The 27936-nt window shown below is 37.0% G+C and overlaps 1 protein-coding gene across 3 annotated transcripts; it reads right to left on the reverse strand.

Moving 5' to 3' along the window:
- Positions 1-7951: 7951 nt before the first annotated feature.
- On the reverse strand, positions 7952-26672 carry LOC132158294 (zinc finger protein 91-like). Of its 3 annotated transcripts, none has more exons than XM_059567642.1 (7): positions 26577-26672; positions 23368-23531; positions 18916-20359; positions 16800-17235; positions 13024-13118; positions 9776-10206; positions 7952-8817 (listed from the first exon to the last, which is right to left on the reverse strand). In XM_059567642.1, exons 2-7 carry the CDS (start codon positions 23527-23529, stop codon positions 8293-8295), a joined length of 3093 nt encoding a protein of 1030 aa, XP_059423625.1. In that variant the 5' UTR covers positions 23530-23531; positions 26577-26672; the 3' UTR covers positions 7952-8292. The 3 variants fall into 3 exon arrangements, with proteins under 3 accessions (XP_059423625.1, XP_059423626.1, XP_059423627.1); XM_059567643.1 differs by lacking the exon at positions 26577-26672 and adding an exon at positions 24314-24738; XM_059567644.1 differs by lacking the exon at positions 26577-26672 and having other exon boundaries at positions 16800-17232; positions 23368-23748.
- Positions 26673-27936: the final 1264 nt, after the last annotated feature.

A 27936-nucleotide genomic window follows, 5' to 3' on the forward strand; every position in this document is an offset into this window, starting at 1 on the left:
ACCGGCAGACAGAGAGCGCGTGTGAAAGAGAATGGGAGAAAAACGGACCCAGCTAGACTAGATAAGCAAGCATGTCAAACCTTTAAACAGGAGGCTTCGCAAACATGTAGCCATTTCAGAAACACACATGAACATAATATGGCATTTCCCACCAGCGTTGCAGCCGGTGTATGATAGCTATATCAGCATATTCACACCTCATTCATCACGTTTACCCTCTCTCTCGCTCTCAAACACACAAAGACGAAGGGTCAGCGGAATCCATGAGGGCCAGAGCTTCTTTTCCATATACAAACAAGCAGAGGCGGACAGAGTACACAGTTTCATTACTTGAGTAAAAGTACAGATACCCCTTGCAAAATTTTACTCAAGTACAAGTAAAAGTACTACAGTCAGATGTGTACTTAAAGGGTTAGTTCACCCAGATAGCAAATTTATGTAATTAATAACTTACCTTCATGTTGTTTCAAACCCGTAAGACCTCCGTTTATCTTTGGAACACAGTTTAAGATATTTTAGATTTTGTCCGAGAGCTCTCAGTCCCTCCATTGAAGCTGTGTGTACGGTATACTGTCTGTTCATGTCCAGAAAGGTAAGAAAAACATCATCAAAGTAGTCCATGTGACATCAGAGGGTCAGTTAGAATTTTTTGAAGCATCGAAAATACATTTTGGTCCAAAAATAGCAAAAACAACGACTTTATTCAGCATTGTCTTCTCTTCCTTGTCTGTTGTGAGAGAGAGTTCAAATCAAAGCAGTCTGGATATCCGGTTCGCGAACGAATCATTCAGTTCACCAAATCGAACTGAATCGTTTTAAATGGTTCGTATCTCTAATACGCATTAATCCACAAATGACTTAAGCTGTTAACTTTTTAATGTGGCTGACATGCCCTCTGAGTTCAAACAAACCAATATCCCGGAGTAATTCATTTACTCAAACAGTACACTGACTGAACTGCTGTAAAGAGAGAACTGAAGATGAACACCGAGCCGAGCCAGATAGCGAACAATAGACTGACTCGTTTACGAGTGAAGAACCGGTTGCATCGGTTTTCGGAACACCAGTACTTCTTTCGGACAGTTCGTTCATAAGTTATTAATTACATAAATTTGCTATCTGGGTGAACTAACCCTTTAAGTAAAAGTACTGAAGTACTTGTTTTTAAAAGTACTTGAGTATCAAGAGTACAAGAGTACATTTTTTAAAATATTTCATTACTATGCCACAGTGCTTACATTTATGTACAGAAACGTCCTACATGGAGTTATGAAAAATTGTAATGTTAATACCTTGGAGAATGTAAAAGGAATTGAAAGTAAAATCAAGTCATTTTCATATTTTTACCATGTTGCTTTATTTAACATTTCTCACTTGCCCACAAGGCAATAGCACAATGGCAATGCTCTGACAAACCTCTGCTAGAGTTTAAAGGCACAATATGTAATTTTTCTGCTTTAAAAATACCAGAAATCACTATATCTATGTTATATATATATTTTAGTTGTGTACTTACATTATCCCAACAGTTTCCACAAACTTTCAAATTCGGAGAAAATTATAGTTATTATTAGAAGACACGGCACGTTTCTTTATTTCCGTTTTGTCGCCTGTCTATGGCGTCATATAACCTTTGACCCCTCTAGTTTATCTAACTTCCAGCGGAACCCGGCGGAACGCCAAATACAAAGGTGAACAGAAGCAAAGAAGAGACGAAAAAGAAAAAGTAGTAGCTAGCCTTGATCGAGACTATTATATTTTATATTTATATTGTTTATATTAGTATTTATACCTCAATCTATAACTTAGTTATGGATCATGATTATGCTTTGCCTGCACGTTCTGTGAAGCGCAAATGTACGGGTGAAATAAATGACCCGAGAAGGTTTTGGGACAAGAGAAGAAACAAGACACAGGTAAATATTGGAGCTGCATTTCCAAGATGGAGAGAGCTTCGTGACAAGCTGAAACTACAGAGAGATGCCGAACTCGCTTGCATTCTAATAAACAGGTATGCATCCATTCAGCTAACTGTATCTATCCATATATTTTGTGAAACGATGATGTCTTGTGTAAAACGCAGACGGACTAGCTGTCATGTATAGTATAATGTAAATCCACATTTGTTCTATAACTAGCTGGATAAAGTAGCTTCAAATGCAGTTCACTATCTTGTTCGATATCATAGTATAAACGTAATTATAAATATTAACAAAAGGCGACCGTGTTTTTTAACATATATTACTACTAGCTAGATGGAATATTGATTTGATAGGGGTCTGATAATTCATATATCTCTCCGTTCGAAAAGACGTGATTGTCAAAATACTAAGTTAGAATGAGTGCAGAATGTGGGGAGCGACAGAGTGCGTGTTCCAATGACAACAACTCCCATGAGCCCACGCTCTTTCCCGACGTCATCAAAGTACGTCTTATGTTATTATTTTTATTGAGTGACCCCTGGTGGCCAAAAATCCCATACTGTACGTTTAATGGATTTTTTGCACCAACATTTGAACCTGACTGTGTTAAACACACCGCATCCTCAAGAACATCAAAGAAAATGCTCAGCTTACACTAATGTGTAATATCAGAAAAGAAAATTCAGCTAACAATTGTGTATACATGTGAGTTTCTATGTTTTTTTCATCAATCAAATCAATAAACCTAAACCAGCAAAGAAGGCAATATAGCAATGTTCTGACACACCTCTGAACCTGACCATGTTATACACGCAGAATAGAGGATAAAATAATAATGATTAATGAAAATCTTCTAATCAGCTGTGTTTAGGTCAGCGTACAAAGAAGGAAACATAAAAATTCAGCTCATTTGAGTGACAGTATTAAGCACCTTCCTCTCACATTGACATACAAGCAAAGGCAGGAGAAAATACTTTCAACTGCATAACACCATTCTCACACACACAATCTATGTGTGACAACTCTGTACTACTGTGTGTACAACTCTGTGTAGTTCAATTCAATCAAATGTCATGAAGTCTTTGGCGGAAAGCTGAAGGTGATTGCTGATATACTTTCCCAATCAGAGGCGCCTGCAAAATCCAATCACGTTTGAGAGGGTTTCCGTGATTTTAATTTTTTTCCTCTTTTGTTTGTCGCACAAATTTTTTTAGCGGATAGGCGTTTTCGTCCACACGGATCTGGGGGCTTGGAAGAGTGAAACCGATGTTTTTTGAAACCGGGTCCCATCAGGCAGGAAGGAAGTCGACCGGAAGTTGAAGTCGGCAGCATGCCGCCATCTTGTAGCAGAACTTCACTTGCGTTAGCATCCTATTGACTCCCATTCATTTTGGCGTCACTTTGACAGCGAATAACTTTACATCTGAGGCGTTTAAAGACTCCATTTGTCCATTATTTATTTCTAAAGATACACGACAATGTATAAAGGGCTCCATTACCTTCTATGTTACATTATGGCCCGTAGAAACAGTTTTTGTAAAAATAGGCTAACGATTGCATCATAACCACTCGACTCTCTGTCGCACAGTAGAGAATTTACCGTACAGACAGGAGGAGAAGCTCGCAGACAATCGGGGAGACGTCAAGGGAGAAGCCCATAGATACAAGCCCTGGCGTTACATTTTAAAATACTATACAAAATAATTAATCAGAATACTTATTCCTGCTCACTCAAGCTCGCCGTCTCTGCAAGATTAACGATGGCAGTTTGCACGCACAGCTACTAGAAGATTTTCATCTGTCAGACAGGTTGCTGACATCATCAAGCTTGGTTTGAGTCTGCACGTCAGAAACGGAAGTGCTTAAAATCGCTTAAAATGGGCTTCACTTGTCTCAATTGAGTTCCAATGGGGTCGCTGTGTCCATTTCTTTTACTGTCTATGGGTCCCATACTGGATAAATTTGAAAACGCCACCTTTGCTTTTTCGTCTGGACGCTCCTCAAGCCCTGAAAATATGACGTCATCAGCCCACGTCTCGCCCCTAGTCAAACACCACTACGTCACGTAACAGCAACAAAAACATGAACAAACACTGAACGATTGTATTTTTTATTAACTAACATTAACATGGATTAATAAATGTATTGTTCCATGTTCGTTTGTGTACCACGAGCAAGGTTTCTGAGCAAGTCCATGTCTTCTCCTTTTTAAGTGTATCTATGTGGCAGAATTACAGAGCCACATGCTGGTCTGGCATCTATACTACATCGTTTTGTGGTTTCGTGTGGACGCGGATATTTCTTCAGACGAGGGAAAAAAAAATCGGATTGGGGGTCTCCTTGTGGACGGGGCCGAGGAAGTAACGGGTACTTACGGTTATGGATAGAAATGTAGCGGAATAAAGAGTACAATATTTGCCTCTCAAATGTACTTGAGTAAAGTCATGAGTACTCCCCAAAAATGATACTCGAGTAAAGTCAAGATCCCTCAAAATTGTACTTAAGTACTGTACTCAAGTAAATGTACTCCGTTACTGTCCGGCTCTGCAAACAAGCTCATGGGTCTCTTTTGTTAATGAATATATATACCGCAGCATCACACATAAACGCACTGCAGTACGGATACAGCACACACACATACACAGAGGGGCAACACACAAGGGGGAACACTTTGTCAAAGTCACAGTAGGTACAGCTACCTCAGCAAAGAGACAGATGCAGAGAAAGAGAGGACTTATATGCACACATGCCACAAAAATATGCATCATCTTCCAAATATCTTTATCATTTAAACACAAAAAAGATCTCATCACATCAAAGTCGCTCACTGAACAAGTAAAACAGGTGTAGAAGAATCAGGGTCAGACATTTGCGGTCCGTCTATACTAGACACTCGTAGTCTTTACTCACTGGTGTATTGTAAGGTCAGTAGGTTTCAGCTCAGCACTGAATATGCAGCCTCACGGCTTGTACTCATGGGTAGATATTTATAGAATTTACAAGATTAAAAAGTATGAAGGATAAAGGGGAACTAAGTGGTTTTATTCTTCAAGGCTTATTGACCGAGAAAATTACACAGCTTTTTGTTTTCTTTTTTTTTGTTTTTGATAATATTTTATCAGTTCATCTTCACTGTATGATTCATATAATTTTCTCTGATAAAACATCATAGAGTTTCTTAGAAATCAGATTTATGTAGCAAAGATTAAAAGAATATTCCGGGTTTGATACTGGTTTAGCTCAATGAACAGAATCTGTGCATAATGTTAATGAATAAAACAATTATTATGACTGGCCCTTAATTTTAATAAAAACTCAAGGTTACGGTGAGACACTTATATGGAAGTGAATGGGCCAGTATTTTAAAAAGCAGAAATATGGATCTATTTTATTTTACCACTTACATAAATTCTTCTGCTGAAACATAATTTTTGAGCTGATAAGTTGTTCATGCTATTTTTATGGTAATTTTAGTATTTTTCTTTTACATTTAGGTATCATGGCAACAAAGGAGATTTAATTTTACACATAAAAAGTTAATAAGGGTTTTTTTTTTCCTTAGGAGCTTGAAATTAATTTTCACTCACCAGCTGATTTGTCTACAAAAACAGCCATTCTGACTTTGCTAAAATACTAGCTAAAACAAAAACATCAGAAAATCAATACTTGGATTTATATTTATTATTTAATGTGATTCAGAATTACAACTGAATTAAAAAAAAACTTTTACTAGTCAATCATTGTTTATACAATAAAAATATTTCATTGTATTTTTCCAAAAATAGCCGATTTTATTTTAATTTTAAAGGCATAGTCTTTACAGTTTGTTTATCTAATGTTGGTTAACAGATGTTGGTGTTGTTAACAAAAAGTAGATTCAATCAAAAGCATTTTGTATAAATCGATTATCTTATTTATTTGTCCCCTAAAGCAGCTCAATGACAAAAAATACCGCTGGTGCATCTTAAATTGCCAGATTGCCTATTTACATGAAGGTCACGCAGTTATTGCTAGACAAAGTCTGTAAATTAATGAGCTGGGGAAGATATCTATCAAATGGCTATTTGGGAATTCAGTGCAGGGAAGGGAAATGCTGTTTCGATATCCCTGTCTATCATTTATGGGACTAATCATAATGATGCAGCAGCTTTATGGGGGAGGAGTTCAGCGGGTCCTGAGTAAATTGAGGGAGCAAGGAAGCGAGTGCAGGCAAACACTATGAGCTCCAGTAATGGCTATACTTAGCCTCAATCTCTCAATGAGCTGGGGTAATGGAGCTCAACTCAAACCTCATTCAACTAGTGAAAATTCACGACAAAATTTGCAGTTAAAGAGCCCAGGTTTCACTGCAGTCATCACTTACATCCAAAACTGCAGGATCATTTACTGTGTTTGTACTCTGGGAGGCTGGTGAAAAATAGAGAAAAACAGAAATTTAAACCACTTTTTTCCCTGTTATTTTAATTTGTGCTTGCACAGAAAGAGAGGCATAATTCTCAGCACACTATTCTGAGGCAAATAGGTTGGACAAATTACTTTTCTGCAAATATCTGGCCATTTTTTCCAGGAGCAGCATACCTGGGACTGCATAAATGTTGCTGGGCAACCATAAGTGGCCTATAGCGAGGATGATGAACTATATATTACCTTGCTGAAGAATTGCTTATTCTTCTATTTTCACTGTCATTATTATTATACATTAAAAATTTTATTGAACCCTGCTTTATTGAGCCCTCTTTTGTAGCAGTTTGATGACAGAAATAACTCGTCACTTAAAAGCTGTGCATCTTAATTTTTAAGTTGGTAAGTTTAAACCCCAATTATTACATGCAAGCGATGTTATCCTTTCTAGAACTTCCGCTGAAGAAGCACAAACAACAACAAAACACAAAAAACGCCATCCATTTTCACGTGTCTCTCAGTTACCTCAAATGTTGAAAAGCTTTAACATAACAATACTCACTTTAATCTTGTGGGGTTTTTTTTGGGGGGGGGGGGGGGGGGGGTCTTTGTTTATCTGTTACTTTTGAAGTTGTAGCTGTTTAAACCGTAAGAATTCGCGAACATTCCACAGGTTTCAAACTAACGAAAACCTATTCAAGTTCATCCATCATCACACGCTACGCTTCCGGTTCCCATATATGGACTGCCAGCTGTGAACGCGCAAAATGATTGACAGACACAAGCTTACAGCAAGTGTCATGTTTCCAGACAATTAAATGCATGTCATTAATATGTATTGTAGTTTACATTTATATTAAATGCAATTAGCCAACTCACTCAAGTATAACTTTAAGCAATTCTTCATTTGTAATGTCATAATTACTTATTCTATCTTCGAAATATGAGTGTGCTGCTTAATGTTTTGATAAACATTTTTGCCGGAATAAAACATTATTTAAAGTAATTTCTATTGAAACACCTATATCATGTATTTAGATATATATGTTATTTAGTTACGACGAGTACATATAGAATATATTAAATTTGAATGAAATAAATAATCAAGTACTTTAATTGTACTTTAATTGTGTTGGTCAACAACAAAACATTGTTAAAACAACGATTTAAAATTTACTTTAAAGTAACATTTGTAATTTGACAATGTGTGTCAAACTTTATAAAATACGTGTTTATAAACAGTCATGAAATTGTACACTTAAGCAGCCTTTTACGCTATGAGAAAATACTGAAGGAAAAATATACTTATGATTTAATGTACACTAAAAGAGCACATTCAGTTCAAGTCTTTTTAACATTGGAATTGCCATTCGGAATTAGGAGTGTTTAAGGTGCAAGAATACTAGAGCAACAATCCTGGTGTAGAAAAAAATGAATTGATTTAAAAAAAAAACCTGACATGGCACCTTTAATTAATTCGATATGATAAGCAAAAATAATTTTTCCCTGACTGGCCAAAGCTTCATGTACAGTCATCTGTGAGTTGACAAGAACATTTCTACTTCATCAGCAACTTCATTCCAGTTTGCTGAAGTCAAAATCTCTTTAAATGAAACAGTAACACCCCAACACGCTCAAGCTTTTTATTAAAATTAAACACCACAAATTATGGTTCACTTTTTGTATTAAAGGCAGATAAAACGATCAAATCGTAATTACAGCGTTGCCATTCATATGCAAAAACCTTTGTGATTTCATTTTCTCCAGGGTAAAGATGCCAAACTGTTGTATTTCTATATTGCAGAAGCAAAATATGTCCTAATCAACGAGACATATCTCAGAAATCCACACAAACCTTTGTTAAGTCCTGACCTATTGTTATACCTATTGCTGTATCTGCCTTTCTTTTTCAAACAAACAAACAAACAAAAATTCTTCATGTTCACCCCGCATTCATCTGATCATATTGTTACACAGTCTCCTCTAAGATAACCTCAATAGTGTGAGGCACATCCTGACCCTCCACTACATTTATCGAGGGAACTGTGATAGTTGGCACAGTGATGGTGGGCATGGTGAGGTTGGAGTGCAGGAAGACCACAGAGGAGCTGCCTTCCTCTGCCACCAGCATGCCCTCCTGGACCACAGGTATGGCGGATGAGGAGGATGGTGAAGATGAAGCAGACTCCTGTACTAAGAGGATAGTCTGCACCGCTGTGTCATCATCTGCGTTCTGTGCGGAAGGATCCACGGGGTCGTTGGCGTGCTGACGCATGTGTTTGTCGAGGTTGGGTCGTGAGCGGAAGGCGGTGGGACACCGAGGGCAGATGTACGGCCGCTCGCCGCTATGCACACGAGCGTGCTCCGTTAACCTCGCTGCTACGCTGAAGCTTTTACCGCACACCCAGCACGTGAACGGACGCTCGCCGCTATGAATGCGCTCATGATCCTGCAGGTGCGGAAGCTGCCGGAAACGCTTCCCACAATGAGAGCACTGAAACAGAGAGAGCAGGTGAATGTGTGAAAAAGAATGAGGCAATGTTGTTCTCATCATTGCTGGTTTGTTAATGAAAGAATTTCTGATTTCGTAAATGATAATGGAGACGAGATGAAAAAATGAAGGCCATAATGTTACTAGTAATAGTTTGCAACATGGAAAATATTTAATTCTTTAAAGCATGAGAAATGCAGAACACAGAAACTTGAAAAAATAGAAAAGTTAAGAAAAGTGGCCAATAAAGATGTATATATTTTATCTACTATTCTAGTAGCTTAGGTTTTTTTTTTATATTTAATATTGACAATTTTTACTAATTGTTTAAAATTCTTAAATGTTTATACATTACTCTTATACTCTCCAAAGATACATTATTTGATCAGAAATACAGTAAAAACAGCAATATTGTGAAATGTTTTTATAATTTAAAATTAAACTAAAATAAATAGGTTATCTACTTTAATATATTTCTAAATGTAATTTCAAAACTTTTAGCAGCTTCAGTGTCACATGAAGCTTCAGAAAGCATTGTATTGAATTAATGTACTGTATTATTGATTTCTTATTGTTGTGCCTGTTGTGCTGCTTAATACCTTTGTAGAAAGTACATTTAAAAATCCCCAGGATTCTTTAATAAATAAAAAGTTTAATATAAAAGAATTTATTTCTAATATAAATACTTTGTAACATTATAAATCTCTACTGTCACTTTTGATCAATCTAACACATCCTTTCTGAATAAAAGTATTAAAAAAGCATACTGATGGCACATACTTGAATAACAGTATATTATTATATTTTAGCCAGAGAAAGCTGGCCTAAAACTAATGATGTAAAAATGTTTAAAGTAGTTTAAAGAAAAATCACAATAAATATGAACACTGGAACCAGCACTTATTTCAGCCATTCAGGATTTCTCTTTCCTGAGAAAAAAAAAAGAAACACCTCAAAATACCTCAAAGGGTCTCTCGTTGGTGTGCGTCCTCATGTGAACAGTGAAGGTGGACGCGTAGGCAAACTCTTTTCCGCAGAAGTCACAGGTGAATCGGCGTGGGGCGTTTCTTTTGCCTAATGCTCCACAGCAGTGGGCCAAAAGATGCTCCCCTAGAGCAGCGCTAGAGGCGAAGCGGCGTCTGCAGGGGGTGAGCGGGCACCGCAGGGGCGTCTGGCCCGTGTGGGAGAGGCGATGCAGGTCAAGACCATCCTGAGTCACGCAGCGGTGGCCGCACATATCGCACTCCAGCTGACCTCCCACCTTGCCTCTTCCCTGAACTTTATATTTGCGGCGGCCCGTGTCCTCCCCTGTGCAGCGCTGCAGGTGTGTGTCCAGCACTGTCTGATTCAGGAACTGAGAGCCGCAGTTAGGACACGACTTTGGCTCTTTATCTACAAAGACAGGGAGTTTGAGAGTGGGGTAAGATGTGTCACTCACTATGTAAGTGGCAAACTGAAGTGAACATTTTGAATATTTCTTAACATTAACATTTACAAATAAAGCACAGATTCCATTCTGTGTGTTCAAGAGGACTAAACTGTTGCTTCCTGGGAAACTGGTTCAAATGATCAATAATAAAAATGGATTGCTGCAATCGGGAATAACATTTGAGATAAGTAGTGAGTTTGGTCTGCTAGTTAATCCAATTGTCCAGTCGTATGATCGGTTGAGACAAAGTCACATGACTTTATATTCAGGAATTTATTCAGTAAAGGTTTTCTATCACATTTAATGTGCATATTTCCTAATCATATTAAAAAAGATCAACCTCAATTGAGCACTTTGTTCATGCACATTTAAAAAGTTATGCACTTCTTACCATTTCCATACAGCTTTTTTATGATGTCCTAAAACGCATGTAAAAAATATGTGGATGGAAACTATTACCATTAATGTTTGTGTGAGAAAAATAGCCCAATTTAAAACTTAAACTGTAAACTCTAGCTTTCATTAACGGTTATACACGTGTTCACAAGAGAATGGTTTTTCAGAGGATGATGTAGGACGTAGATTTAGCTTAAGCTGCATCACAAATTACAAGTACAAAACAAATATTTGTAAAGAAAAACGCATTGCTTCACTTCAGGAGGCCTTTATTAACCCTCTGGAGCCGTGTGGAGTACTTTTTGAGATGGATGGACACACTTTTTTTGTACTTCAAAAACTGCCATTATAAAGCTTGGAAGAGCCAGGACATTGTTAAATATAACTCTGATTATATTCATCTGAAAGAAGAAAGTCACATACACTTAGGATGACTTGAGGTTGAGAAAATCATGGGGTAATTTTCACTGTAATTTAGTTTATTAGAGCGAACAATTTTTTCAGACTGGTAGCTATAGGATAACGTGTGAGATGCTTAATGGTAAACTGTGTGCCCAGTTAAAATATTTTTATATAAAAATATAATTAAAATATGAATAAATAATATATATTCTAAAAAGTGACCTTTACCCTGGACATGACAGAGTTTACCCTCATGATGGGCAAGTTATGCAATAACTTTTTCCCACACGTTCCCTCACACACACACAAAAGCAAAAATAATCTTCTGCTTGTTATAGAGTGAGGAAAACAAACACGTTTTGATTGTTCCTCATCTAAAAAGAGGACCGGAGACGAAGAGAGCAACACAAACATGAGCACACAAAAAGCTCCCTCTTATTTACACAGGACCAATCAGAGAGAGCCATCTGATAAACAGACATTTCACAGAATGCACAGCGCATACACAGAAATAACAGCACTTTATGGGGGTCACAGGTGATGTGATGTTTAGATGCAGGGCATTCAAACTGTCAGGCTGTGACTCAGCCTCACTGACCTTTACAGGCTTTAAAAAGCTTCTACTAAGCAACTCTGCACTCCCTTATTTACACCTGTATAAAAAATCTATCCTGCTTCGTTCTCTGCTTCTGTTCAGCTCAAGAGGGGAACAGCTGCGGCAGTGGACTGATCCGTGTAAGAGCCTCTGATTAGAGGTGATAGTGATCACCAGCTGATCTTATCAATATACACAACCCATCCTGATCAATGTGACCTTTGACCCCATCTATTTACTTGGAAGCAATCGATGAAAACTCATTCATTTGACAGATCTGTAAGAGAGAGAGTGTGTGTGTGTGTGTGTGTGTGTGTGTGTGTGTGTGTGTGTGTGTTTGCTCAGAAACAAACATTAGGCCACTTAATAAAGTGAGTTTGTGAGTGTACTTGGGATATCCATATTGATTTACTTACTATAATTATTATTACTATATATTGAACAGTTAATACAAACAGTAGCTTTAGATATATATATATATATAGTAGTAAACCGTAGTAGTAGTTTTATTTAATTCTTAAATTCTGGGGAAATTCTGTTTCGACATATCAACAAAAACACAAAATATAAGTAAAAAAAATATGTTTATAAAAAAAGAGCACTCAAATATATATACATATATACACTCACACACACACACACCTAGATCTAGATATTGATATTCAATTTTATGTTTATACGTTTTTTTATTTAGAGGGGTCCTATTATGCTCTTTTAAAAAGTCTTGATTTTGTTTTGTACTAGAACAGGCTCTCATACTAGGTTGCTCGAAAAACATAATTATTTTTCACATATTTTATATTGTTTCAACACCTCTCTCCCCAGTCTGGCATGAACGGCTCGAATAGTTGGCCCAACTTCCAGTGTGTGTTGTGATTGGCAGCACTCGGTACCTGGTCGGGAAATATCACACCACTTACCCCTGCTGCGAGCTTCAGTGAGTTTGATATCACAAATCCTGGAAAATTTGCATTGCAGTCCAAATGAGTTGTTCGTTGTAGTTTTTGAAAAGTGATTTCTGTTAAATAAAATATCTCCTTTTGAAGTGGACTTTGAGCTTTGTAACTTTGCAGATCTTTTTTTATGCTCAAACAGCAACATTACAGACTAACTAAAGCTGAAAAAGTGAAAAAACATAATAGGACCTCTTTAATTAAGATATATATGCTTCTGTCTGCCACAGTGATATAATGTCTTAGAAATGTCTTCATTTGGGGGCTCTTCTAAGCAATAAATGATATGCGCTCAATTAAATCAATGGGCATATTGTTTACATTTCTAATCAATTGTTAGGCCTAATCCTAATACATGCATGTAGGAAACAGCATGTGAATGAGAGCTTGTAAGGACAAAAGACTGAGTGTGTAAGTGTTTCCTGCAGGCTGACCTTGGTGGATGAGAGAGTGGAGGTCCAGCTCTTTGCGTCGTATAAATGCCTCCCCGCACACATTGCAAGGGAAGGGATGGCTGGTGTGTAGGAGTCTAGAACAGCGAAAAACAGAGAAAGTGAATAAGAAAGGCTGCATCATGCAAACCCTGGAGCCAATCCAGCAACAATCGCTGAGAGAAAATTTACTTGAATTCACCCACATATCATAAGGCACAGAGTCATGTACGCGCATAGAGTTATAATTAACATCACCGGTAAATAATGCAGCTTCAACTTTGTCTTTGAGCTAAAGAAACGTCATTAAACTGAAGCGTGTGGGAGAGTGGCAGACTCTATAATGTCTTAAAGCCCACTCACAGGGGATTCAAATCAGCAGGGTCCTTACTAATTATTCCTGACATCAATAATTACTGCTTATATTTACTTTCCACTACTGTGGCAATGTGTCATTTTTAACCAGTGCCCTCAGTAAAATGACTGGTGAACGAAATATCATCTGATTTATTATTATTATTATTATTGACGTTTTAATTAAGAATGCAATTTCAGTAATTAACTGACAAATGCTTATTAGTTGTAAACAACCGAACAGTTTATCTGCATTCTGATTTTATTAGCTATATAACTGCTCTGGAAAATCAAGAAAGTTCGATAGTACCGAGATAATTAATGTGCTTTACTCCTGTGCCACTGAGCATTATGAGAGAACCAGTAATGAAGGCCCTTGTGAATAGAGTTTCAAATAATTAGACAAGCATTATAATCTCACAATGTATTATAAAGAGGCATTCTCCAAGTCTGGTTATTGAACTTCTTTAGAATTCAGCTTGTTTCAGAGTAAGTAACACCACATTCATTTGTAGTCAGTATGCTGATGACACCAAACACAGAGGAAATAACTGGAAACACATAAGGAAAGCAGTCATATCTCACACTACCATCATTAAGGTACTTAGAAGGAAGAAGCATTCAGCCTGTTGAATGTTTTTCATTTTCTGCTCCCTAAGTGTTTAACTATGCCAAGCATTTCAATCTGAAAATCCATCATGTTTAGATTTTTTTTTTCTTTACTGGAAACATTCACTCTTCTCTACACATTCCTACATTGCTACACATACTTCCTTTGTGAAAAACAAAGGGAAAAATGTATGTACAATTATACATTTTTGAGACGTTGAGTCAATATGTAAATATGTAATATATGAAACGTGTAAAATATAAATGTAGGCAATTCTGTGTGTGTGTCTTATTTACTTTCATCAAACTTCATTAGGTTATACACAATTTATTTTTGACCCTGGACCATAAAACCAGTCATAAGTTGCATGGGTATATTTGTAGCAATAGCCAATAATACATTGCATAAGTCAAAATGATTGATTTTAATAATCATTAGGATATTAAGTTAAGTTAAGATCATGTTCTATGAAGATAGAGGTGCTGGTCATATAATTAGAATATCATCAAAGAGTTGATTTATTTCACTAATTCCATTCAAAAAATGAAACTTGTATATTATATTCATTCATGACACACAGACTGATATATTGCAAATGTTTATTTCTTTTAATTTTGATGATTATAACTGACAACTAAGGAAAATCCCAAATTCAGTATCTCAGAAAATTAGAATATAACTTAAGAACAATACAAAGAAAGGAGTTTTAGAAATCTTGGCCAACTAAATAGTATGAAAATGAAAAGTATGAGCATGTACAGCACTCAATACTTCGTTGGGGCTCCTTTTCCCTGAGTTACTGCAGCAATGCGTCGTGGCATGGAGTCGATCAGTCTGTGGCACTGCTCAGGTGATTCACTTTTTGATGGAATTAGTGAAGTAAATCAACTTTTTGAAGATATTCTAATTATATGACCAGCACCTGTATTGTAAATTTCCTACCATAAATATATCAAAACTCTGGGGTTGGTAAGATTTGTAAGTGTTAGGCAAAGTCTCTTATGCCCATAATGGCTGGATTTTTCTTTCTTTTTTTTTTTGATAAATGCTTTAAAAAAAGTAGTCTAAAATATTATTACAAATTAAAATAAATATTTCTTGCTTATTTTTAGATATAAAATGTAATTTATGCCTGTGACGCGAAGCTGGATTTTCAGCATCATTACTCCAGTCTTCAGTATCACATGATCCTTCAGAAATCATTCTAATATGCTGATCTGGTGCTCAAGTAACGTGGCAAAAACTGTTGTGCTGCTTAATATTTATGTGGAAGCTGTAACGCATGTTTTCAAGATTCTTTTAGTGCATAGAAAGTTCAAAAGAAATATTTTTGTGACAGTGTAATTTTACTGTCACCTTTGATCAGTTTAATGCATCCTTGAAGAATAAAAGTACTTCTTTTTTTTTAATCTGGAGTAAAGCAAAGCCACATGGCAGCAAGATGTCTAATGTCTATGGTGACTGTTCAGAGCTCCTGTTTTTATTTCTTCAAGATTCACATTGACTGGATGCCAAAATAAGGCATCTTCCTGATGTTGTACAGTTTGACAGGGCAAGTGTTTCCGGTACAGAAAAACCTGTAGGGACGTTGACTATAACATGTAAGGGCCCAAATAGAGCTTGTTAACCAACAAGAACATTCTATGATTAGCCCGGTGTCATCTCAAGTCAATTTCCCGTTTAAATGAATCTGGCATCAAGCCCTTTTGCTCAGACAGGCAGCAAAAATCAGATGTTTTGGTGTATCTGACTCAAACCCGTCACACAAAAAATACACGTAAAGCTTGCTATGTTTACAGCTGTAAACATCATTTTCACTCACTCTTTTGGTATACACAAAAAACTCATCTGTTTTCTCACACACCTCGTAGTTCATCACCGCAGCGAGATGTCATGATAGACAGGAGAAGAGGCAGTTTTCCGTCCTCTCTTCCCACACTGACAGCTATTCGGAGTTGTTGTTGTTTGAGAAAGTCTGGCATCATGCTGACGCTCACATCATTACTACAACAACCCATGTTGATGCACCGGATACTGACTACACTGTCTGAACAAACGGATCAGATTTCATCACTTGCCAAATGGCAGTGCAGACAGTAGCTTCTAAAGATCAGATTTGATAACCAGGGTGAGATTATTTACGTTTTCGTCGCCGGCTACTTATACCTTTCCATTTCTCCGATCATCGATCATCTCTGGAAACAAGCTAAAAAGGAGGATAAACATATGCCATTCCAAACCTATGTGATTTTCTTACTTCTATGGAACACAAAAGAAGAGATATATAGTGGTGGCCAAAATTATTAGAAGTAAATTAGAACTTAAATGGTTCCAAGTCAGTTATTTCCATGTTCTGCTGTAGTGTGTCCGTAGGAAATATCATTTGGAAATGATATTTGAAATGATATTTGATAAAATGGGGGTGATGTTTGCGCAGTGGATTAGACACATGCCTTTGGTGTGAGAGACCTGGGTTCGAATCCACTGTGAGACACCAATGTGTCCCTGAGCAAGACACTTAACCCCTAGTTGCTCCAGAGGTGTGCGACCTCTGATATGTAAAGCATTTGTAAGTCTCTTTGGATAAAAGCGTCAGCTAAATTTAAATGGAAATCATTCATTTTGCCATTAACTGTTATAATCCAGTGAGATTTTCACAAGGAGTTTGACAACAGCCAGTGCTTCACACAGAGATCTGATTGTGTCAAAATGTGTTGATATTTACACAATACATTTACTAGTTGTAGTATAGTATATTAGTATAGTAACTGAAAGTGATGATGAATTTAGATTATTGGATGAAACACACACAGACCTGTGACTCTTCAGCTGGGACTCAAACTTGAAGCTGGCTGGGCACTCTGGGCAGATGTGCAGACCCCCATCGCTTGACTTTCCCTTGCCTTTTCTTCTGCCTCTGATCTTGCGTTCCTGGCTTTCACCCCCCTGGTGAATCAGCATGTGGCGTTTGAGTGACGTCGGCTGGAAGAAGCGCTTGTCACAGAGGGGACAGTTGAATATGCGGGATCCTCCGTGGGTCAGGTTGTGACGTAGCAGGTTGGACGGAGACGGGAAGCTCTTCTTGCAAATTTTGCAGTTGAAGAGTTTCTCACCTGTGTGCTGGAACACATGCTCACGCAGACGGCTGCGGCGCGTAAAGCCCTGCCCACAATGTGGGCACTCGTGGGGCAGGGCAGTGCGTGACCAGTCGCGGCACAGTTTGGCGGGAGCCTCAATGGTGCCGTCTGCTGCTGCCGACAGAAACACTTTGTTAACAGGAAATCTAAACAAAGGAGACTGTCAACAAGTAATATTGAATTAATTTGATACATTTCAGGCTTAAACTTTATGAAATTTTTGAAATGCTGTGTTCCTGTGGCTCAGTGGTAGAGCATTGTGTTAGCAGCGCAAAAGGTCATGGGTTCGATGGTAAAATGTATAGCCTGAATGCTGGATAAAAGCGTCTGCTAAATGCGTAAATGTAAATGCTGATTAAATAAAGAACCATATCACAACCTGTTCAGATAACAGAAACTTGTTACATTCAGGTTTTCACAAATCAATAAAATGCATATACCTGTACATATGTGACCCTGGAACACAAAACCAGTCAAGCCACTGGTTTATTTCAACAAATGGCCAAAACAAGAAATTGACCCTTATGACTGGTTTTGTGGTCCATGGTCACATATGTTCTTGTGAATCAATAATTAGACAGATAAAACTGCAAAAAATCTTTTTATTTTTATTTATTTATTTATTTTTTTTACTTTAAACAAACTTTACTTAACTAGTTTTTTTCTACTATTAAAATACTATATGTACCATATAATTAAATATTTATGATTATTATAATGGTTTCTGATCTGATGTCTTTATAAAGCAGAACAAAGCAATTTTTTTTACAAAAACAGACTTTTTTCTTGAAAATATTCCGTGGACTCCAGATCCCATTTTTGAAAAGTTCTGATTCTAAGTAATTCATCTGGTACTTTCAGTACTTGAAAATAATTAATCAGCATATAAACAATCAACAATAAATTATTTTTTTTCTTCTGAGAAACATAAAATTTGACAAACTAAGTGTTTTTTTTTTTTTTTTTTTTTCTCGGACCAACCTTATGAAAATGAACTATGGTTTTATTACAAATAAAATCAAAAGAACATGGATACTATAGTTAAACCGTGGTATCCACAAATTAACCATGTTTGTGCTACACTAACCAAAGTTTAACCATGGTATTTGTATCAAAACTGTGGTTACACATATGGCAATCAGAACCATGGTTACTACACGTTAACTACAATAAAACCATGGTTAATTTTCGTAAGGACATACAATGAAAGTCAATAGCAACTAAAACTGTTTGGTTAACTTATCGACATTCTTTAAAATATCTTAATTTGTTTTCCACAGAATAAAGAAAGTCACACAAGTTTGGAATGACATGAGAGTGAGTAAATTATGGAAGCATATGGGTAGCAATATTCAATTTGGAATGTAATATGCAAAATGACAATGCATTATGTAAAATGGCAATGGATTTCTGCATTTACATTTTCCAATACATTTGTGCAACGTTTGGTGCAAAATGAAAATGAAAATTAAATTACATTCATTTTGCACCAAACGTTGCACAAATGTATTGGAAAATGTAAATGTAAATACAGAAATGCAATGCCATTTTACATATTGCATTATCATTTTGCATATTACATTCCAAATTGAATATTGCTACCCATATGCTTCCATAGTAAATGAACTATTCTTTTATCTATTGTTCAACTTGAGTTACTTGAGTTTTGTTTTCTCAGGTCTGTTGGTGTACCAGAATCATAGTTACATTGTCAGTTAGTAAAATGCCAGTACGGATTTCCTACTTAGTAAGATCTCTTTGGAATGGTGTTGTGTTGCAAGCACTCAGTCTGACCTGGTTGTCCAAGGTTCACGTTGTCTCCGTGTTTCACATCAGCTGGAGCTGCAGTAGGGTACAGCCTGCCTTTCACTTCACCAGCAGGTGGATCTCCTGCAGCTGCGTTCTTATGCTCTCGGCGATGGTACAAGAACTGTGTGGTGCTCATGAAGTCAGCCCCACACTCTGTGCAGGTGTGCAACGCCTCCTCCAAGCCGTGCTCGGTTCTGCGGTGCTCTGCCAACTCCTGGTCACTGGTGAAAACAGATCCGCACTGATGGCAGAGGAAATTCAGTCCTTCTTTGCTCAAAGAGAGAGCTTTTTCAGGTTCCTTGTCTGCGCTGCTTTCCACCTCTCCTTGGATCTCCTCAACAACAGCGCTCTTTTCCATCCCCTCATCTTCTTGCATCTTATCAACGACTACCTCCATACCTTCTTCCTGGTTTGCTTCATTCCTCTCCTCCACCATCTCCACGATCTTCTCCACCAAAATCTCTGTGCCTTCCATGGCAGGTTCCTGCTCATTCTGGAGAGCCTCGGATCCTCTCATCCCATCATTGTCCAGCTCAACCTCCACGTGTGCTACAGGGGTCTCAGTTATGGTTTGTTCCAGAGTGGTCACCTCCATTAGGCTCTGGCCTTCTCCGGCTGTGGCTAAAAGCAAGAGACCCTCACCTTGGGCCTCTAGGATGGCTGTGGAGAGCTGAGGAATGGCAGGTTGAGCCTGCATGGGCTTGTCCTCCACCTCTGAGCGGTGCTGCTTTCGGTGATAGAGGAAAAGAGTGGTGTTGAGGAAGCCCTCTCCACAAACCGTGCAGCGGTGTATGGCATCCTTTAAGCCATGCTGATTCTTACGGTGAGTCACAAGCTCTGGAACCAGGCTGAAGCTTTGCCCACACTCCACGCAGAGCAGGCTGGAGGGGGGCTTGGCCTTTTTTTGCACTCTGCGCCTTGTCGCGGGACTGTTTTCTTCAGCTGAGGACTCCACAGGCACAGTTTCCTGAGGATCTATGGGGACACTGTTTCTCTGTACGGCCTTAGGCACCGCTACTCTTCCAGAAACCTCCCCAACTGCCACAAATACCTGCTTAGTGCTCTCCATCTTTATTTGAGCCTGCCTTTCCTCTTCTTTCACCTCCATCTGTTCATGTGAATTCTGTGACTGCTCAACGTCCTGATATTCTGTCTGGGTAGGAAGCAGTTGGGCTGCTGTTGCAGCACTTTCAACACTCTGCTCTCCTCCTGGTCCATGTCCAGGTCCTGGTCCCGTCTTAAGGCAACAGCCCATTTTGCGGTGCTGCTGCCACAGTGACAGAGCATCAAAGAGAACCTCACAGTCAGCACACTGGTACAGAACACGTGGAGCATCCACCTGAAGGGTTTTCTTCTGTTCTAGCAGAGATGACAGATCAACAGCTGTCTGAGTCTGGATCTGGTTAACTGACACATCCTGCATCGCCACCTAGTGATATGAAAGAAAACATACATCAAGTACTCATGACAAACGATGACAAGTGCAGAGCAAAATAAAAGTTTGGAATTGCACTTTGGGTCAATGATATGTCGCTCTTTTTTTGGCATAAACCTTTTATTATTTAATATAATTATTTCTTAGAAAAATATTTTAACTGCTTCACTGCAATGTCAATACGTCTCTTAAAATATCAGATAATCTGGCATTTTTTGCAACAAGGCAAAGTTGGTTCTCATCTTCATGTCATGTGATGCAACTCCTCCAAAACTCAATATTGATGAATTACTAATTCATATTTGTAAGAAATGAATTATGTATTTAAAAACATATTTGAAAATAAAATTTAAAGAGTACATTACATACATGCATTTAAAACTAGTTGTTTAAAATATTTTTACTTCTCTTTATCACTCAAATTCTTATTTGTCATTGACCCATTTTCATAAATTATACTTCATGGAAGCCATTTGTAAAAATGCTATTCTACATTTTTCACATTTATTTCAGTTTTTCATCATTATTTTAAACATTTACGGAGCCCCGCATGTCATGCAATAAAAAATGTATAAATCATGTGCACGATTTACTTACTTGTTCCCTCGATGTACTTAAACGTGCGCACAATTTACTAATTTGTTCCCTTGATTTGCTACATATTCCGCACAATTTACTAATTTGTTTTCTCGATTTATAAATCGTGTATACGATTTAGCCAATCGAGGTAAAGAATTTGTAGATCGTGCAGACAAATTATAAATCGAGGGAACGAAAAAGTAAATCGTGCGCACAATTTAGCCTACTTTTTCCTCTATGTCATGTGCGGGGCTCCGTAAATATTTCATCTTAACTGCTTAAATTGTAAAGTTGTGCTGGAATGAAACATACATTTTACAATGTCTCAGTGTAAAGCATGCATAAACATCTGACTATCTGTACAAAGCAGTTGCAATGCCAATAATGTGCTTATTTGATTATTGATTTGAACTTTTTATATTTATGTAACACTTTATTGTCTGGATTTTCAGTACAGTGTTTTTTGTATTGTATAAGGACTTTAATATTTTATATACACTGAAAAAGAACAAACAAGTTTTAACTTCTTCCCGAACACAGTGACGGAGAGGAAACACCCCGGTGCTGATTGCTCTCACAGAGTGTAAAACCAACTCAAGGAGTTAGCTCATGTCACACTCAATTCAAGCTAACATTCACACTCTTATCAAGGGCACAGCGTGGGGGTCCGTGTTACCATCATCTGACGCAACCGGCTGCGACATCCCATTGAACTGACATGGCACAAACTGTTTGTGTTTGCCATGCTATCTTTTTTTTAATAGTTTAAGCACCCATTTAAGCCATCTTGATGAGAGGGTATTAAGAGTAGAGGATGACTCAGAGAGACAGGGAGGTTTGGCTGAGGACATCCATAAACCGGATGTTTCAAATGAGATAAGAGCAGATGGAGATCTAAAAACAAAGTCAAAGAGACGATGCCACTGCGAAACGGACATAACAGGCTGCAGCCTTGTCTCGTCCACCAGCTGAAATGGAGCAGCGTTATCATCACATACTGAAAATGAGGTGAAAAATGTTGATATAAAAACGTATTCATGAACTGCCTCTGTTTTTTTTATTTTGTACTTCCTTCTGAGATCCACTTATGATGTTATCAAGATTTTTACATCAAAAAAAATAATTTAGAAGTAATAATTAACACTACATGGGCAAATCGGTGGGCTGGGCTAACTTCTTCTGAGGAGGCGGTGCTTATCCACACTATTACATCAGAGTTTTACATTCCACAAGCTTTTGTTGTAGCAGACTGCCTTCAATATAAGATGTTTGTAGACTAACAAATACGTTTTGAGGATGTTTTTATAGTACAGTGACCTATTTGTTAAAAGATTTTCGTTTCTCAGTTCATGACCCCTTTAAAATAATTAAAACCCAACTTAAAACAAACTTGTGACATGTCTGTCAATACTCTGTCACCTGCCTCTGTTTAAAAGAAAGCTGTAAGTTAATTTTTCACCACTTTAAAGTGTATTTTGTATATTCATTTTCAAAATCACGTTTCACAACGTAATGACATTTCTAGTTTTTATGTGAACTTTGATCCTTGCAATTAAATCTCTGTATTATTAGTATTCATACTTAAGTCTGCACTTATTCAATGCATTTAAAAGCCTGTTTAAGAAAATGAATGAAAAAAAATTGAAGTATAGGCCTACATATAAAGCCCATTAAATGAAAACGGAACAGTAACATCCATTTCTAATTAAAACCTTTATATGGAGAAATAGTTAAATATTTCTGTGGGAGGCTTTGTCTATGACAATGCAAAAATGAAAAGGCACATTTTCTCATTTGATTCACCTTTTCCTGAGTGGTGATTTGCTACTTGTTTAAAATGCAGAAAGAAAGAAAATGTCTTTTTCAGCTGTGACTAATAACTAACTTGAAGAGAGCTACTCCAATCATTATAAAAACAGTCAAGCATTAATTCAAACTTGACTGTTTTTATAACAACTAGAGTAAAAGTGCATCAACATCAGAGCGTAAAAGACAGAATCTCAAGTGCCTCATTTCCCCCCTGTAGTGAAGAGGCAAATTAGCAGTTGCGTAAAAAACCCATCCGCTTACAAAATTATCCTTTTACATTTCAGCTCACCATTCAGGATTACTGGAAGCTGCTCTTCAAATTTTCTAGTCTATTTTGGATAATTATAGTTACGAGTTCAAGGGGTATTAAGGGAATAAAATAGATTACATTTTTCACAGGCTTTCGGAAGCTACATGTAAATGCACTCCATTTAAAGATAATGCTGAGTAACACCATAAAGAAAAATTGGCTTTTTTTAATGAAAAGGAACTTGACAAATCCATCTCATGTGACTCTTAGGAAGAAGATTATTTCCTGGGAGTTTTATCAGAAAGATAAAGTAGTGAAGTAGTTTAGGGGTGAACAGTGTATGCTGGAAGATATGTGTCTATACCTGTGGCAGACCGGCGGCGGTGGCTGCAGCCTCGATAGGTGTCTCATTGGGCAATAGTTGTGGATTCTCTGCAGTGCAGGTCATCTGATGCGTGAGCACTTCCTCCAGTGTGGGAAACTCCCGATAACAGGGAAAGCACATGTACACTGAAGAGGACTCCATGGCTGCTCAAAACACATAAGAATATGTTTAGGTAAAACAATAATACAAGTTTACATTTGATTGAAGGGTATAAAGGTTTGACTCCAATAACAGTGGCATCTTTTGTACAACTAAAAATAAACTGCAGCAATCCTACTCGCACTCCAACTGGACCCTTTCAAAAAAAAAAACAAATTAAAAAATAAAGTATCTAGCAATTAACATTCATTTAACAAAAAGAGGTAATGGGGAGATTTCGATGCATACTTTTATATATATTTTTTTATTTTATTTTTTATATATATATATATATATATATACATATATATATATATATATATATATATTTTTTTTTTTTTTACATAGTCTTCATTTGTTTAAATTTAATTTATTTATTTTACAAGGATTAGGGTTTTTTGACCTATACTTAAAAAGTTTATGGCTTTTTTATTACTTTATATGTAGTTTTATAAATGTACACAGTTACAAAACATTTCTATTTCAGAACTCTTTTCTGAGCTTCCTATTTTTAAAAATTCCTTAAAAATATACATATCATGGTAATAAAAGGAAATGTTTCTTGAATATTAGAATGATATCTGAAGGATCATGTTACATTTAAGACTGGAGAAATGACAACAGAGAAATAAACTATTTAAAATATATTAAAATAGACAAGAGTTATTCAAGTTACTGTATGTAATAATATTACACAATATAACTATTTGTATTGTATCAGTGATCAAATAAATGCAGCCTTTGTGAACATAAGAGACTTAAAAAATAAAATAAAAATCTCACTGACCCTAAACCTTTACAGTAGTGTAGCTCAAAACAGAAAAAGAAAAGAAAAAGACAACTATGCCAAAAAAAGTCTTTAATGACAAATATTTAGAACTATGAAACTGAAGCATTGATAAGAGTTTGGGCTGATTCAGGCTGCATGCTACACCTCCATGAAGTGACAGACAGGAAGAGGATGGATGGAAATGTTTTAAGGAAGACAGGAGGATGAGTGTGAAATAACAGATATTCCATGGCAAATGGCAAGTGAAATGTCCTTACAGCATGTCATCAGTGTTAACATGAGGGGGCTGAGTGCTACATGGCGTGCAAACTGTGGCAAAACAAAGCCACACTCATTAGTTTCACTCCACATAATTTATAAAGACGGCACAAAAGACCAAAGAATTAAAGCTGAAATGTCACAAAACAAGCTTAAATATGACTCGGTCAAGTTCATCCTGACAATCACAAACATACAATTGAAATGTTAAACAGAAGCAAAGCTGAACATACCCCAAATGTATGCAAAGACAAAATAAAAAAATAAAATAAATAAATAAATACATGGATATAAAATGATTCCTTCTTTTACTGGAAGGCAATATTTTATGTCAGTATAATATGGTTCACATGGCTAATTTATTTAGTAATAATTACAGATTATCGGTTTTAACAATATTTGTCATAAATATTCACATTTTTCTTTATAAGAAGCTACTGGTTCTTCGATATCAGGTCAACAATATATTTAAAAAAATGCATCGGGTAGGTCGCTAAACAGATCACATGTAAATAAAGTTTAATTATATGTAATAATTATTGTTTTATATACAGCTTAAATTTGAACAGAAATGCATTTAAATGAAATATTTTTACTGTTGTTCTATATATTGCATATTACATTTTGTCACCAATATTCACACATTTTTACTTAAGTATTTGTGACCCTGGACCACAAAACCAGTCAAGTCGCTGGGGTATATTCTTAGCAATAGCCAAAAAAAGCATTGTATGGGTCAAAATTATCGATATTTCTTTTATGCCAAAAATCATTAGGATATTAAGTAAAGATCATGTTCCATGAAGAGATTTTGTAAATTTCCTATCATAAGTATATCAAAACTAAATTTTTGGTTAGTAATATGCATTTCTACTAATTAATTTGGACAACTTCAAAGGCGATTTGCTCAGTTTTTAGATTTTTTGCACCCTCAGATTCCAGATTTTCAAATAGTTGTTTCTCAGCCAAATATTGTCTGATAAACCTAATAAACCTTACATCAATGGAAAACTAATTTATTCAGCTTTCAGATGATGTATAAATCTCAATTTGGAAAAATTTACACTTAAGACTTGTTTTGTGGTCCAGGGTCACATATGTATATATATGTTATATATATATATAAATGCCATAAAACCAGAAGAGTATCACAAAACAATGGCAATGTTACTGTGTGTATAACCGGAAACCATAGTATTCATTAAGTTGCTTCTGAATAAATAATAATAATAAATATTGTGCTATAATTATTCTTATGTATTTATATAACTTTCTACATTACTAAAAATATTAGATGTTTTTTTTTTGATCATGCATAATGTGTTTTTATAGTTTTGTCCAAAAATGTAATTAATTAATCCCTTCTAGGCTTTAATGTCAAAACACAGACAAAATGATTAACAACGGTTTCGCATATCGGTATTGATAAACCTTTAGATTTTCAGATATAATGGTCATCCACTAATAACTATGTCTGCAGCAAACCCCTAAATCGGTTTATAAGCTACATGTGTTTCTCTATTGCACCAGAAATGTGTGATAGTTGCAGGATCTGGAGGGACAGCAGAATGAAGAAGCTGCGCCGACAGGCTAATGAGCTATCACCAGTTAGCCAGCAGCCTCTACTAGCGGGCTCTGCTGGCCTGCTAGCATTTAGGATGCACTTCCTTTTACTGAACGATGGTTAATATATGAGAAATTTATTTACAGAGCCACATTCATTGGTTTATTGATATTTATCTGTTCAAAGTGCAGCCGCTATGGGTGCTTGGTCGCGCTCAAACAACTGAATGCCGAGCGCGAGCGAGAGAGAAGCGCCGAAGAAGGGCAGAGCGCGCTTCTTCGGTGGTAGTTTGGCGGAATCCGCCCGTTAGCGAAGGGCGAATGTCTCCCCCAGTCGAGTCTCCGAGACGACAGCTACTGTTGAATTACAGAAACTGTAAATAACCTTGATTAAGTCGCAAAAAAGTATTGCTCCGGTAGAATAAAATATACAACTCACCGATTATGGCCTTCTCCTTTCGTAACTGTCAGAAATGTTATTTGGAACGTCTCAACAAAACGCGATCTCATTGGTCCGCTGCACTTTTCAAGTCCGCCAATAGAAATCCCCTGAAGTCAAGCGTACTTGCCAAAATACGTCATCTAGGGCTCTGCAGGTTTATCAGTGAAGACGTTAATGTTAATATATGACTATTTTAATTGGATATTGAAAATTGATTTTATTAACTGAATAAGAATAAAGTATTTTAATTGAACTGAACATGTCATGTTTGGAGGATGTAAGTCCAGGCTGTCCACCGTCACATGTGGTGTTCCACAGGGGTCAGTTCTTGGTCCCATCCTTTTTACCATCTATATGTTACCTCTCGAGCATGTGATCAGCAGACATGGGTTTTTCTTCCTTTTTTATGCTGATGTCACGCAGCTCTATATCAAAACTGCCCCAAACCCCCCAGAAGCCATCTTGCACATCACTGCATGCCTTGAGGAGATAAAGGCATGGATGAACAGCATTTTTCTACAGTTAAATAGTAGTAAAACCGAAGGACTCCTTGATGGTACCCCCCGTCAGATCTGTTCCTTTCCTATACCTCAGTTCACCTTTGATGGCAAGGTCATTATTCTCTCCTCCTCAGTCACCAACCTGGGGGTTCGGTTTGATTCACAGTTGACCTTCAGCGACCATAAAACATCTGTGTACGACATCATTTCATAATCTACGAAACATTTCCAAACCCCGCCCCCTGTTTACCCTCGCAGATGCAGGGAAACTTGTCCATGGCTTTATCTCATCAAGGCTGGACTACTGCAATGGACTTTTTGTTGGGATTCCTGCTAAGGACATACAAAAGTTACAATACATCCAAAACAGCGCTGCTAGAATCCTAATGAAAGTAAGGAAATTTGAACATATCGCTCTCATCCTTAAATCACTCCACTGGCTTTCTGTTTCCTCCCGGATTGAATACAAAATCCTCCTGTTAACTCATAAATGTGTTTTTGGCCAGGCACCTTTGTATCTTCAAGATTTGACTAGCTTACAACCCTTCAATCGTACCCTCAGATCATCAGGTAGCATGCTCTTTCAAGTTCCCTCCACCAAGCTTCGTACTATGGGGGGGGGCCCACAGCTTTGGAACCATCTTCCTGTCCAGCTGCGACTCACACAGAGACTGGACTCTTTTAAAGCAAACCTGAAGACTTTTTTTATTTAGAAAGCATACAATTGCTGAAATATTATGTTTAGTGATTGTAATATTTTAGATTCTGTGGTTGTTTTAAGATTTTGTTATTCTATTGTAGCACTTTGAGATTCTGTGAATGAAAAGTGCGTTACAAATAAAATCTATTATTATTAT

Source organism: Carassius carassius, chromosome 15, assembly GCF_963082965.1.
Source record: "Carassius carassius chromosome 15, fCarCar2.1, whole genome shotgun sequence".
Classification (NCBI taxonomy): domain Eukaryota; kingdom Metazoa; phylum Chordata; class Actinopteri; order Cypriniformes; family Cyprinidae; genus Carassius; species Carassius carassius.